This window comes from Netta rufina (genome assembly GCF_964035555.1).
Source record: "Netta rufina genome assembly, chromosome: 2".
Taxonomy (NCBI): Eukaryota; Metazoa; Chordata; class Aves; order Anseriformes; family Anatidae; genus Netta; species Netta rufina.
Genome location: NC_140124.1, coordinates 19,967,836 through 19,982,900, shown reverse-complemented (window position 1 = coordinate 19,982,900; position 15,065 = coordinate 19,967,836). Strand labels below are relative to the sequence as shown.

Sequence of the window (15,065 nt, the reverse complement as noted above, 5' to 3'; positions counted from 1 at the left end):
ATACTTTGTCAGCTAAAGCAGTATCACATTGTATTACATTAAAATGTATGATTCAAAAGGTCACCCAGGAAACAAATGAAAAGCTAAAATGCATTTGAAGTTTATTAAAGCTTATAAAACTTGATTTTTGAAGCATAACCTTGAATTCTTTCTGTAAAGTCCTCTTATTAATGCATTTGTGTGAATATATACACACATGCACACAATATCTTGACATTTACCACACGGGTCTTTGGCAGTACAGATAAATATCTTATATTCAGAATGGGGTAAACTATAAATAAGGGAAGCAGAGCAAATGAAAAAAAAAAAATGAATTTCAGCAATCCCCACTCTAAATGCTTATTTCTACACACATACACAAATTCCATAAGAATAACATCTACATTCTAATTTGTATACTCTGTAAATTCAAATGTGATTAAACACAGTGGGTGCAATACATCTGGACTGTAAACTGATTCCAACCATCTATATTTCACCGTATGTTTATTTAAATGTACTTTTCAGCTTAGGAATATCTATCCCCTCTATCACTTCTTAACAAATTACACTAGTAGCAAAATTAAACGAATGGACACTCAAGACAGATCAGTATCTAAAGAGGATAGATATGGCACCAACAGACTGATCAGTCTGTTAATCTTGGCCCCAAATACAAGGAAGTCCAATATGGTGCATATTTAGTAAATAATCAGAGATTCTTGGATGATTTATGCCAATCAACAGTTTTATGAAGAAAAAGTGTTTCCATAAAAATCTCTTTTTTATATGTGTTTGTGTACATGTTTGCAAGTGAGTTCTTGCTTTTGTGTTGTAAGAATAACTGAGCTGATACATTAAGCTAATAATTCTGCAGTGCACTATGGCATTAACAACGTCCAAGCAATTGTCTTGCCACACAAAATATCAACTGTCCACATCAACATATTCCAATTGAAAAATTAATGTCTTATAGAAGTGATGGTAAACTACCAAATGGATTAAAATTTACAACTGACATTTGCAAAGGTATAACGATCACTTGGTAAAACAGGTTTGTTTGAACAGTGTGCATTTTAGGGGAACTAGACGCATCAACAGCAACCTGTGAATAAATAGCATACACTTAAGTTAGAGGGACACTATTTTGAAAATTGTAACTCAGAATTAATTTGGGGAACATGAGTGAAAACATCCCAGGGAAACACCGTAGCTGTTTGTGGACCCATGAAATACGGATGTCAACAGAAGTCACCACAAGGAGAAAGACTCAGTAACAAGGTACAACTTCAACAATGAAAGAAGGCAACACTGAATTCCAAAATTCCTTACCTTCCTCCACACGCTCTACCAACTACAAACAGCTTGACTTTCTAGTGATTGTTTCAGCCATTAAATAAACTCTAATAGGAAAGTTACTGAGAAGCCAGAAAGAGAGGCAAGAGAGCTGGAGTTTGAGTCCAACTGTAGCCTTTTTTAATTTATTTATTTTAATTAAAGAAAAAAAAAAAGCCGGAGAAAATATATTGTTTTATATATATATATATATATATATATATATATATATAAGTTAAGGTTTCCTGCAAATATTCAAGACAGAGAATAAAGTTTCAAAAAAAGTACAGCTATTTATTTGAGTATGTGCTACTTTACGTGCCATTTTCTGAACCAAGCAGTGGCTTTTCTCGTTGCTTCCTAAAAGAGAGTTTTCAGGTAATTCCATTTAGTTAGGTCCATGCCTAACTAAAGAAAGGGCACAGGCAGAACTTCTTACTCATCATCTGCACGCAGCATTTATACAAAAGGTGAAATAAGAGCAACTTCCCATGCTGACATTCTCTTGATTCCTCTTGACTCTTTCGATCTCTGGGGTGACACTCACAGGTGTAGCCTTGCAGAGCTGTTCTTTGTACTGAACCTAGTGAACATGGCATAAGATATCACACAGAGACTTCCAAGTAACAGAAATACAGCAGTGTGTTAGAAATTATCAAAGAGCACACTGCATTTTGTTGGAAAATATTATTCCTTAGTAAACACACTCATCTTTCATCATGACACTTAGTACTCAACCTCTCTTGCAGTTCCTCTATTTCAGAGGTAAACAACTTATACTTCAGCAGGAATATTTCACTCTCAATGATGTTAATCAAAGTGCAAGGCTAAAGAGTTATCTTCTTACCATTAATTGATTAGTCTTTGTGAGCAAACAGGAACTAGCACAAGCATCACAGATCAATTCACAGAGGCACAAACATTTTTAACACAGCAAAGACTGCAAGCAATGAAAACGGGGCACACATTGCTTATATTCTTCTGGTTTTCCTTGACTCTTCTTAGTTCAGGTGGATCAGAAATAGCTGTTGCATGCTGAATTTCTTCTTTGTATTTAATCTGCACAATAAATATAAAATATTAGCAACTCAAAGATATAGACAAGTACTTAACTACAACACAAGTTTTATAATCTGTCCCTTGCATGCACCACAGCGCTAGACCAGACCTACCAACACTACTGACCTGAACAGGAACAGTTATATTTAATTTCTGACACAGATTACTAGGGTCTCAGATGATTCTTATTTGATAAGATGCAGCACAGAGTGCATATAAAATGCCTTGTATCCTAAAACTTTTACAGCATAAACTTATATCACATCAGATTGTGGCTATGTTTATAACTGAGATGCTGCATATACTGCTTTGAGATCTGCATCACTCTGACAATGACTTGGTCTTATATTGTCTTACATAGGAATCTATCAGTCCATTACAGAAACCAAACGTTTCAAAAATGTGTCCTCATAAGGGTGGATGGCCTCGAAGTCTGGTTGAAGTTCTCTGGAAACATAAACAGACACATTATGGAGAATGAGGATGTTTGGATGGATGATACCTTTGAAGATGTCGTCATATTTAGTGACATTTTACCACATCTATTCTGAAGAGCAGTATGTTTGGATATGTTAGACTCCATAATTTGAAAGACACACAGAACTAGAAGAATTTCTTCAATTATACTCTGTATGTACCAAAGCTTGAATTTAATCTGGAGAGTTATGAGGTAGGCATACATGGTACTAAAAAGAAAGATGTCATATCTTCTGGTTTTCTATATGCTATCCAACAGGGCCATCTTGGACAAATTAGTGCAATGTCTTTTTCTTAGTCTGTTACTAAATATCTGTCCAGTATTTAATACCACTGTGGACACCATCATTAAAGAAAAGGAAAATATTTTGACTAATAGAAAATACTTGAACATTTTGTATCACAGACACATGCTGACAGCAAAGAAGTAATGAGTCTAAACTGCCTTGGGTTCAGTTTAACCTCTGGAAGGATGCACCCATGCACAGGAGCACACCATTCTGTCCATCATTCACCACCTCTGGCCTCTCCATTTTGTCTGTGGCCAAGCCCTTCTACACTTTCAGTTCCTGACCCCTGGTCTTTATTTTTTTTTTTTTTTCCCAAATCCGTTGTACCAAATGTCACTTGCTAATTTTCAGCTCTCTGCTCCAAGGCATGGTACTGCTGGAGGAAGCCAATTTATTTTTATTTTTTTTTAACATGGACAAAATAACTTGTTTTTCTCTGTGGTCATTCTTGGAAGCTACTTTGGCTGAAATTTATAAATAAATTATTTAATAAATAAAACAAAAACAGCCCAAAGCACAGACCAGAAATGGAAAATTTCAGTCCAGACAGTTAAGGACTGGCAGAAGTATTAAACTACTGAAAACAGGGTCTTTTAATAGAGACTATTAGGTAAGCTTAAAAATTGGCAGTGTTAGTCCTTAAATGCTTCAACTGCTTGAGTTTTAGTCAGGCTCCAACCTTTTTGGTGCTGAGTTTCCTCATGGATTTCACACAAGCAAAGACACAATTACAATCTTTCCCCCAAAGCTTTCTTTCTAGTCCAGACCTTCCTGTTCCTCAATATAAAGAAGATTTTTTTTAAATCCTCTTAGTTATTTGTAGCTTCTTGGTTCAAATTCAGTTATTGTCCATGGGTGTGATGCTTGCTTGTAAAGTTTTGTGAGATCTTGACTCCAACTATTTTGGATGCTGACTCATCCTACCTACTCTTCACAACAGGTGAGATTAGATCAGCTATGTTGGCTGCCACCACCTTGTTTTTTAAGTTGTGAAAACAGACTATTCTAAGATTTGTCTCCAATAGATGTAACCTTGAATAATTTGATCACTTTCAGAACATGATGCAATGGACTTTTTTTGCATGGTTTGATTGCAGAGTGACTGTTATTTTGGTCTGTTTTTTCTGATTTACTTGTTGTTTTTTTTTGCACTGCTGATATGCATCAAATTAAGTTTCATCTAGCACAACAGTTTTAAAGCTGTCCTAAGTCCTTCTGGCTAAATTCAAAGATATGTGCAAGGCGTTCAAATCTAATAGAGTGTAAATTGGTGTAATTTACCAATTATTTCCTTTGGGGCTCCTGTAAATTACACCATACAATAGTTTCCCTCTTAGTGACAAATAATTTAAAAGTTTTTTTCAGATTGCCTTCAAATTTGGCATTCTACCCTTTCAATAATTACTATACAAGACTTTAGTAATCCTAAGCATACTACATGCAATAAAATACTTTTTGTAAAATTTTTGTAGAGCTTAGGGATATGGTTTAGTGGAGGGCTGTTAGCGTTAGGTTGGAGGTTGGACTCGATGACCTTGAGGTCTCTTCCAACCTAGAAATTCTGTGATTCTGTGAAATATTAGTTCTTCACGTAGAGTAGCAAGGTAAAAGCCATGGTACTAAACCACTAAGCTACCACTACAACCACTCACATATTTTATGTTTCTTTTGATATACTTTTGTTCAAGCATGTTTACTAGCATACTGATCTGTCTTTCATATTCCTCTCATCACCATTGTTTAGGATTTCTAAAACAGCAAGAACGCTGCATAGCATTTTTCCATTTCACTTTGATAGGTACTGAGTAAAAAACATTAGAGTAAGATTACTCCTAATAAGCCTCTGTCTGTGTGAATGTGCATGTGTGTGACTACTCTCAAAATATATGGCTGAGGTATCTGGAAAGTAGGTTTCTGTTTCTAGAACACCATTTCAAATCTGGCGGAAGAAAAAGGGGGAAAAAGGAAAAGGAAAGGGGGAAAAGGAAAAGGAAAGGGGGAAAAGGAAAGGGAAAAGGAGAAAAGGCAAAGGGCAGGAGGGGAAGAGAAGAAGGTAAAAGAAAAGAAACACATTTGCAGAAGAAAAATAAGAACAAAAGCACCCTCATTAAAAAGAAACTAAACAAACACAACCAACAGCTTCACAACCAGAAAAACTATTTCAAGGTGATATCTTGCACTGAATCTGTAAATTGCACAGGACTCAAAATGAAAATAAAAAATGAAAAGTGATTGAGCAGAGAAAAAATCCAGGAAAAATATTATTTTTCAAAATCTTATTGAAACTCCCTACCTGGCCTTACTTTGTTGGGAAATGCAGTATTTAACAAGGAAATTATACTAAAATAGTTGTACCAAGTACTAAATTTGGATTTCAGATAGGATTTAAACACAATCTGCTGTCATTTATATGTGTTACTTGCAAACTTTTTTTTTTTTTTTTTAATTTTCTAATGATCAGAAATGTCATGACAGGAACAACAGACTCCATAACAAAACTGAACAATGCCATTAGGACTGTTTTCTTGCTCAACAGTTACTTTTCCTTTTTCCCCCAAGCTTTACCATGTTACCAAAAGAGCATGTCGTACTTGTTGAAAACTCTCATTCTGATATTTTACTTTTAGTGGACCACTAAAGTGCCAGAAACATTGGTCATCCATAGACAAACAATACTATTTCAGAACTGGTTTCATCAGGTCCACAGACCAACCTATCATCAGCACATATAGAGGCACTCCACCTTCTCATGTAGCTTGATTCTGGACATCCATTTTTCTCCTAAAGTGCAAATTGTAACAAATACTGTGTAATATATGCAGACTACAGCAACTTTAAAGATTTTCTTTTTGTCATATGATATTTTTCTAAATTGCAAATTATGACTGCAGCTCAGTCTGTCATATCAGGAAATATATTTCATGTTTCTCACTCTTGAAAAACAAAATTATTTCCTCAAATATTTAGTTAAAAGTTTTTTTCCTATATTTTATGATGTTTCTGTTTGAACTACCTTTGTACTCAGAAGAACACCACTAGAATGGAGCATTATATCCAAAATCCAGTGGAGTGGTATTTGAATGAGATGTGTAATATTAAGATGCAGAATTTTTAGTAAACAAAAGGATTAAAAAAAAAAAAAAAAAAAACGACCATTTACTCATGTAAGAATAATTAATGCTAATAGCACTTACCGAACTAATATTCTGTTGATTTTTCTTTACTCTTTCAATCTCTGGAGTCTCTTTTACAGCTGTGCCAGCTCCTACTTCCTTCTTATAAAACACCTTCATTTCCCCAAAAGAAAAAGTAATTATAAGACTGTTAGTATTGCAAGTACAAGTTCTCATAAAAGGGCTAGGCAATTTTCCAGGTTTCAAATTGATCTGACTATAAATCTTGCCAAGAAAGCAAATACTTTAATTTTTCATAAATCACACCAATTATCAATAACTGTAATAATGTTGTTTGTTATCAACTGTAAACCAGATAATCTATTATCATCCTTTCATCCTTTAGAATGACCTCAGCTATTTATAAGTATTTGTAATGATAGCTTTGTCTTTGGAAATAATATTAAAATTTAGATCATAATCTATAAACATTTAAAAATGCAACTTTATGCTTGAGTAATCTCACTGATATCAATTTAATTGAACGTGCATGTACATGCAAGATTTGAATTGCTTTTAATCTTCAGGTCTTAAAATGCTCTGAGATGTGAATAGATAAAACTATTTCTAATTTAACAAACTAGAAAATTGACATATTAACGATCAAATAACCAGAAGGGCCAGAGCTACAATCCAAGTCATGCAATTTTTAACTTCTGGGTTCAAGCCAGAAAGCTGAGGACTGCATCTACAAACAAAGCTCACTTATGAAAAGAAACACATTTCTAGATCTCTATTTCAATTGTTTCAATAAAGGATAGAATACAAAGCACAACAGTAGAATAAATCACTCAGAGTTACTGAAGGAGACATTAAATTACTGCTCCACAAATTCTAAATGTGGCTGTAATTTAAATAACCATAAAGCACCAGTTCAAATTGCAAAACTCTTAAAGAAGTTGTATTTGTATATATTTACCAGGCTGGTAATTTAAAAACAAGTCAATCCTGGAGTTTATAACAAAATCTTTACAACATATTATTTCTGCTTTTCTTAAACAAAGATTTATTTGTTTAAATACACGAAGGTTTATTTGTTTAATTATTTAATTTGTTTAAACTACTTTTTAAATTTTATTTCTCTCAAGCCTTAAACAATAAAACATCGTTTCTCTTACTTCCTTGAAAACCCATGTAAACTAGGGTGACCAGTATTGCTAAATGTTCTAGAGGAGAGTGAATTATTTAATGTACGTAAGTAATTTATCAAATATTCAGAAAACCTTTAACTATTTAGAATTTTGTTTTACCATGTGAGAACAGAGACAGCTTATGAGTAAGAACTTGAAAATTCTTCTGCACAAACATGTCAGTAGAAGGTAGAAAGATTTACAAAGTCGACTGACCTAAAATACACTTTTCTCCACTACCAAGAAGGGAGTGGTAAAAAATACCGGAGCAAGGAATTTTTCTATGAAAGAGAAGACTGTGCAGTAAAAACCCTATTGTAAATCATCTGCCAAATGAGCTAGTGAGCTAAAAGCAGCACTGATCTTATCTGCAGAGCTAGCCACATTTTTTTTTATTTTTTTTTTTTGTCCCATAAGGCAGAAAAATACTTCTGAGAAAATCCGAAATCAAAAGCCTATTAAGGGTCATTAACAACTTCTACATGAGCACTGCTCCCTCGAGTTAGTAAAGAGTAACTTACCGCCATAAACTAAATTGCACAGGGTGCTGAAAGATTGGAATGAAGAGAAAGAAAAGAAATGATCATTCAATCTCACCTATGAGCTGCCTTCCTACATTTGGAGGATCCACTTCAGATATAGAAAAATGGGGATCACAAAATAAACTCAACCAACCTCAAAGATGTATATTTTATTATTTTATGTTATAAAGAATCCTAACAATTAAGTAGTGGAAGCTGGTATCTGTCAGTCCACTCTGCTTAGACCCACTGAGGACTCCACCAAAAGCTATTAAAAACTGGAGCAGAGAGGAAAGCAGAACAGTAGATGCAAGCTGGAATCCCTTCCATTACATAAAGTTTCAGTGTAGCATGTTAGGATGCCAGTGACGGGAGATATGGTGACAACCACCTTCACACTATGCAGCTGAGCTCCATTCAAAACCGAGAGGCAACAAACTACAAGAAACAAAATTGGGGCCAATGGGCCTGTCAACAGCTTGTATTAGGAAGACGTAGCTTTCAGCTGTTCTCACGTGATGGAAGAAAAAGAGCAGGTGGTGAAGCTGAGGGTCTCTCTAAACTAAAGAATCACATCTGTGCCAGATAATACTAAAATATTTAAGTAACTTGTATGCCTTTCTCTCAAATCATCGGTTTTATTAGTATAATTAGTCTGCCAGAAAAACAGACACTAACTGGATAGCCTTAGGTTCTGGAGGCTAAATTTGCCCTTTGTCTTTTCTTCCCTGTTATATTACAAGCAAAGCCAGACTTACAAACAGCAGAATTAATGGGCACATAGAGGAAATGGAACTGAATAGAACTGAATCACAAAAATGGAACTGAATCACAAAATGGGCAACCTTGGAAATCTAAGCACATAATTTATATAGGAACAGACTGAAACTTAAATCTAGCATAAAATTTTTTAAAAAATGTAACCAGGGTAACATAAAATAATTAGATATATATTTATGAAACTTGCTCTGTTCTAATTTTATCCTAGAACCTTGGTATTCTGTACATATGATAGGAAACAGATGAAAAATCCTGTGTGCACAGTAACAAGCCTTAGCTTTCTTGTACATTTAAATAAAATACTTCCTGGGGCTTGATGGAAAAAGAAAAGAAATCTTCATTCAAAAATAACTGTGGCTTGGCAAGGTGATAAAGTGGTTTAGCAATTCAAAATAAGTGTCACACCTAGAAAAACTGTATTTTTTTTTTTTTTTTTTTTACTGAAAGAAATGAGTGATACAGTCTTTGCCAGGAAAATTATGCAAATGGATCAAAGAACATTTACTCATACGTTCCCTACTTCATGCTGAGGCACTAGAGAGCCTATTTAAACTGAAAATATCTGAAAAGTTGCAAGTGAAGAGAAAATCAGTTACTCACTGCACTGATGTTTTTCTGAGTACTTTTTATCCTCTCCATCTCTGGAGTGTCTGGGACAGCAGAATAGTTACAGAGCATCTTCTCTGCTTCATCTTTGTACATTTTCTGGAAAAAAAAATAATTTTAAAATAACAATTTCCTGCTTTTTTAGGGCTAATAACCAAACTGCAACAAAAAATTGCTTATTGTTGATGAACCTCAACAGCATTGTACAGTATTTATTTCAACCACTCTCCTCTGTGATATTCTTCTATTTATTTTTTTTCATTCCTTTTAAGTAATGTAGAAAGACCTGCAAGTAGATGTACACAATTCAAATCAATTTAGATGGCATAATAGGCCTAAATACAAATAAGAATTAGGCAGTAAGATTTTTACTATGTGTAAATGCATTTAATATGGGTCTGATACCATCTACAGAGCTAGCATTTTGAGCAATTAATTGAGCAATTAGAACAGTTAGCCTTTGAACTATGCCTACCTGGCTTGCTATTTCTGAAGCCCTTTTGACCCGTTGTATTTCAGGAGTATATGGACCAACTTGCATTCCTTTTCCTATAATTTCAGTCTGAAGATCCTTTTTATATTCCTTCTGCAAAAATAGAACAAAATAAAATTAAATAAAGGAATGTAAAACAAAGTAAAACAATATCCCTGAGTATGCAACATAACTAATTCCGCAGTTATTTGTATGTTGTCTTCTAAGCTATTCTGACAGCAATGATTAGACCTCAAAAGAATCGCTTCTATTCATGTAACCTGTTTTTTTGTTGTTGTTTTTTTTTTTGTTTGGTTGGTTGGTTTGTGTTTTTTTGTTGTTGTTTGTTTTGTTCTACTGCACACTGCTTATTCCTTTTAGCACAAGTATCTTTAACATCTCATTCTGTTTCACTTCAAAAGTAATGTTAACAGATTCATTCTGTACTCACCTGGCTTACAATTTCAGAAGCTTTCTTTGCTCGTTGTATATCAGGGGTATCCATGCCCACTTCCATTCCCTTCCCTTTAATTTCATTCTCCAAGTCTTTCTTATATTCTTTCTGAAAATAATAGCATTGGAGTCACTCATATGTCCAACAACCAAATCCTTAACATTGTTCATACAATACTCGGTACAATTTCATTGAGCAGTATCTATGAAACACCAAATAACTTTTGATGTTATGCTGTCTACAGCATTATCTTTGTAGAACCTACCTACAACACACCTGTTAACAGGTTAAACATCCTTTTAAGAGACTGCTTACTTTGATGTAGCCTTTCACATCCATGCATCTTTTCAACTTTGGCAGCCACAATCAGAGGCATATGAAGAGAGAAGTTTTTATCCCTCATCTATTCTTGGGGAGACTGAGGTCATAAAGCCTTTAGCATCATTCTAGCTCCGTTTATTGTTTGGCCCTACCAAAACAAGCAGCCTCGTTTAGACCTAAAAGGAGGAGGGCCTGCCACCACTGAATACCATCTAGGCCAGGCATGGGTCAGAACTCTGGGAACACTTATCTTTCCCCATACATGGACTACACAACGTTTAGACTCCACGCAGCTCAACAGACTAGGTATTTAGAGAAATCTGTGGTATGCCTACTGTGTAGATCGGGTGTCACGTGGAATTCTCAGTGACAGTAATTTGTTGCATTCTGACAGACTGAAAGATTGCATCGTGTACAGGAACTTACAGTGCTTGCAATTTCAGAAGCTTTCTTGGCTCGTCTTATCTCAGGAGTATCTGGACCAACTTGCATGCCTTTCCCTTTAATTTCAGTTTCCAGGTCCTTCTTATATTGTTTCTGTAAGGCAAAACTTCGTACATTAGATTCACAATAGCCAGAGAGTTACAGGTAGATTTTTATGCAAGACACAATTTAAGAGTCAGAATTTTGACTCAGTCAAAAATCTCAAGTAGAGGGTGACAGTTCTCAAGAGTCTTGGCAAGGTTTGGTTAGCATAACATGTAACAAACTACAGGAGAAAAACTTTAGGAGATATTCACAGAATGTACAAAAACTACCACTGAATTTTCAGTTTGGCAGGGGGTGTGAGCATCAGTCCATATAGCTTGTTGTAATTATCCTCTGCAGTAAAGGGGCAGTTTAGCTCTGCAAAACCTGTTGTAATAATCTGGTACTTGATGCGAGCCTAATTGAAACACATTTTACTTTTAAGAAAATATTTTATTTATGAAGAGTACATGATAGAAATCAAATACTGTACAGAATTGTTTCCAGTGAACTTTCAGAACAAGATGTTGTAATTTATTCATTTAATAGGTCTTTCCTGAACCACAGCCATTAGACAAGTGGCTGTACTCATTCATGATTGCTTCTTTTCCCCCACAGTATAAATTATAAATAACCAATACAGGAAACAAATGAATATTTCATCTTGAGCTTATCCAAGCGAGGATGTATTTCTTGTTCATCAACAAATGATATTAAAATATCCATGATATATATATATTCAGTAATACTGAAATATACAATAGTTGTAATTATTTTAATAAATATATATATATATTATTTTCTTGGACACTGCTATTTCTGATACTATAGCAATATATTTTTATATTATAGTTTATCTCTGCTCATGGAAAATGTGTAACTTTTTTTCAAAATAAATACTTATGCTTAAATTTCCTGTTCATTAGCCGTTTTTAAGTTACTTAGGAAAAAAAAAAAAAAAAAAAAAGGAAGAAAAATGTCTTTATTACAATGCTCTAAACACATACAGCATAAAGTAACAAGAAGAAGAGCAGAAATACTTTACCTTAAATCTCTGTCTCACTCTGATATGGAAATAAACATGCTAAAACTACTCCCCACTTCCAAAATTCCAAAATTTTTATTGGTATAAATTATAAAAATATATAAAAATATATAAAAATATATAAACAGTATAAATTATCCTGTGAGAAGACGTTATGTCTCAATTCCTCTCTGCTAAAGGTGGAACGGCAGATGCTTTCCCTTAGCTTCCCAGTGTGTAAAACACCAAGGAAAAGGTAACCCTGGGAGTTACAGCTATATGCATAGCTGCACTTGTTTACATTGATCAGCCCTATGCACAACAGTTCCTCTGGTTATTATGGCTATATATTTATATGTTTGTGAATATGTAATGTATCACATATATTCATGTAACACATCAAAAGAATATGGAATATATAAATATATATATTGCTCTTAAAGAATGACACATACAAAAATGTGAGGTGGAGCACAAGCTTCTTTCCCATTCCCTTTTTCTTTTCCACACCCTCCAGTCCCATTGCTGTGGCCCAGGCAGCCTGACAAGCTCTTCCACATAATGAGTGGCACCAGCTTTGGAACCTGTGTCTCAGGGAAGTATGCAGTCTTTCCAACCACAAATCAGGCCACACGTTCCTCAGGACAGTCTTATGGAGATACAATCACTGAGTCTTCCACTCCCAGCCCTTCAATAGGAGTAGGTTGCACACCTGTGTGCTTCCAGGTAACCTCCAGAACATATCTCAACACCAAAGTTCAGTTCTAAAAATGTGCTCTGGAAGAAGCCTCTACCTGTCTATTTGCAAAGGATGAACCTCAAGCTCAAGAAATGAGCTTCAGGAGCAGCTCTAAAAATGTTTTCACGAATAGAACAGTTTATTTGGATAAAAGTTCTTTCAAAGTTGTCTGACAGTCATTACCAATATTTGTTTTCGAATAATAGACACAAGATTCAAAAAACTGCAAATTATTTCATTGACTTTTCTTTGCAAGTCCAAACTCTTTCCATTAGTCATACTAGTTGAACAAACAAGTAGACTGAAAAATGAATGCAATTTTAAATTCTGTGCCTCCTAACCCCTCTAACAATTTCCATTGACCTTTTCATTGCCTGAAAATCTGGAATATTTGTCATAACCTTTTTTCCAGACTTTGTCTATATTCTTAAAGCAAAACAGAAAGAGCCTTAGTTTCAATACTTACATATTTTATTGTAGATTATGTTAAAAGAAAGGAATATATTCAATAGAGTATGCCATAAAGAGTGAACTTTCTCTGACATCAATAACCTTGACTAGCATAACATACCTCATTTAGTATCTGAGCTGCGTTTTTCACTCTAATCAAATCCGGCGTATCTTCAAACACTGTCATTCCTTTTCCTTTCATCCATTCTTCCAAATCTTTTCTATACTCTTTCTAAGGATTTAAAGAGAGATTTCTCCATTTAACATTGTGTGGAAGATCTTGAAAAGAAATGCCACATATTAAATGTCTGAAGGGTATCTTTGAAATTTCTATGAAATATGAATTAACTGAAGGTTTCAGAGTTAAAATAGAATTGGAAATTATCAAATCTAAAGGTACAATGTTGCAAAAGTGGAAAGGTTTTAATATAGCCATGTATTTTCTTGTTATGCTCCTGACAAATAATCCACTTTTACACAGTGCTAGCATGTTGTTTGGGGGCCTCAGCTGCCTATCTACAGATATTTCAATTGCAGTAACATTTGCTTCTATGCAGACCAGTATCTGCTGTGCTCCCATTTTTACCTCCTTTTCACTAATGGCATCACAATCAGGATGGATGTCCTAAAAACTGTATTAGGACATGTTAAAATGACTGTTTGAGAAATTATAATGTAGAAGCAATATTCCTACCATTTCTCTTCTGCTCCCCTCAGACACTGCATTGATATGATCTATCAACATTTGGCAACTGCAGCCTACAGAGTACTCAAGTGTTAAGTATAAAATTAAAAGCACACTAGAATCTGCCTGCAGGCATTTGGTTGCTCTTCTTCTTTCCAGTTCCTAGAAAACTGATGTAAGTCTAGTGAAAGTGGAAAATCTTTTACATTTTGTAGGATTTTTAAATGCTCTTTCCATATCCAGGTTTGTATTATTTGTTTGTTTGTTTGTTTGTTTAATGCAAGGAAATTATAAGGCATTTGGAGAAAATGTCTTTTTAGAAGAATTTATATAGACATAATGCTCTTCATCATGTATTGACTTTATAAGAACCAGGCACCATTGTCTCAGGAATATTTTTTTTAATAGAAGACCTGATATTTTTTAAAGAAGCTTCTCTATCATCAGAAACATCTTCTACAACAAGCAGAAAAATTAAATTAAAATTATTAAATTCAGTTCTCTCTTCTGACAGAGTTGTGAAAGTTGTTCCAGAGAAAGTTCTTATTGTAACAAAATGCAACATATTTGCAGAAATTTCTATAGTGAGAAGGCAACAGAATTAGCTGAAACACAGCTGACATAAAATACTAAAAATAGTAATTCGTTTTTTAATAACACCAGGTTCTCCACATTGTTTGATGAAATATCTATTTAAATTTTATTATTAACCTTCACACAAAAATACTGAGCTACATCCTTGACTCTGAAGTACATTATTTTCCTGAATCTTGAAAGACAATAATTAAATTGACCTGTGTTATCTTTGGTTTTGGATACTGTTCCTTGAATGTGGATATAAAATCTCTAATTCTGTACCTTTGTGCATTAAAATGCCATTTCCGTTTTTTCTTTCTTTCTTCCCCTCTGCCTAACAGATATGCCTTATTCCCTAAGTAATGAGTTGTAGAATTTGAGGAGGTAAGAAATAGGGAACAGCTTATTGCATAGAATCACAGAATTTCTAGGTTGGAAGAGACCTCAAGATCATCGAGTCCAACCTCTGACCTAACACTAACAGTCCCCACTAAACCATATCCCTACATCTAAATGTCTTTTA

At 34.3% G+C, this 15,065-nt stretch overlaps 2 protein-coding genes across 2 annotated transcripts in view; both read right to left on the bottom strand.

The window, feature by feature from the left end:
* LOC311222510 (LIM zinc-binding domain-containing Nebulette) overlaps positions 1-15,065 on the bottom strand; it is a 256,423-nt gene that overhangs the window by 39,820 nt on the left and 201,538 nt on the right. The window lies entirely within an intron of this gene.
* Positions 2,091-15,065, bottom strand: part of LOC311206600 (nebulette-like) — a gene marked incomplete at its 5' end in the record, with an annotated part of 54,890 nt that continues 41,915 nt past the window's right edge. The window contains 7 exon segments of the mRNA XM_084282041.1: positions 2,091-2,376; positions 6,338-6,430; positions 9,348-9,452; positions 9,829-9,939; positions 10,277-10,387; positions 11,027-11,137; positions 13,403-13,513. Of these exon segments, the coding sequence (XP_084138167.1) occupies positions 2,218-2,376; positions 6,338-6,430; positions 9,348-9,452; positions 9,829-9,939; positions 10,277-10,387; positions 11,027-11,137; positions 13,403-13,513 (801 nt within the window). The 3' untranslated portion in view covers positions 2,091-2,217.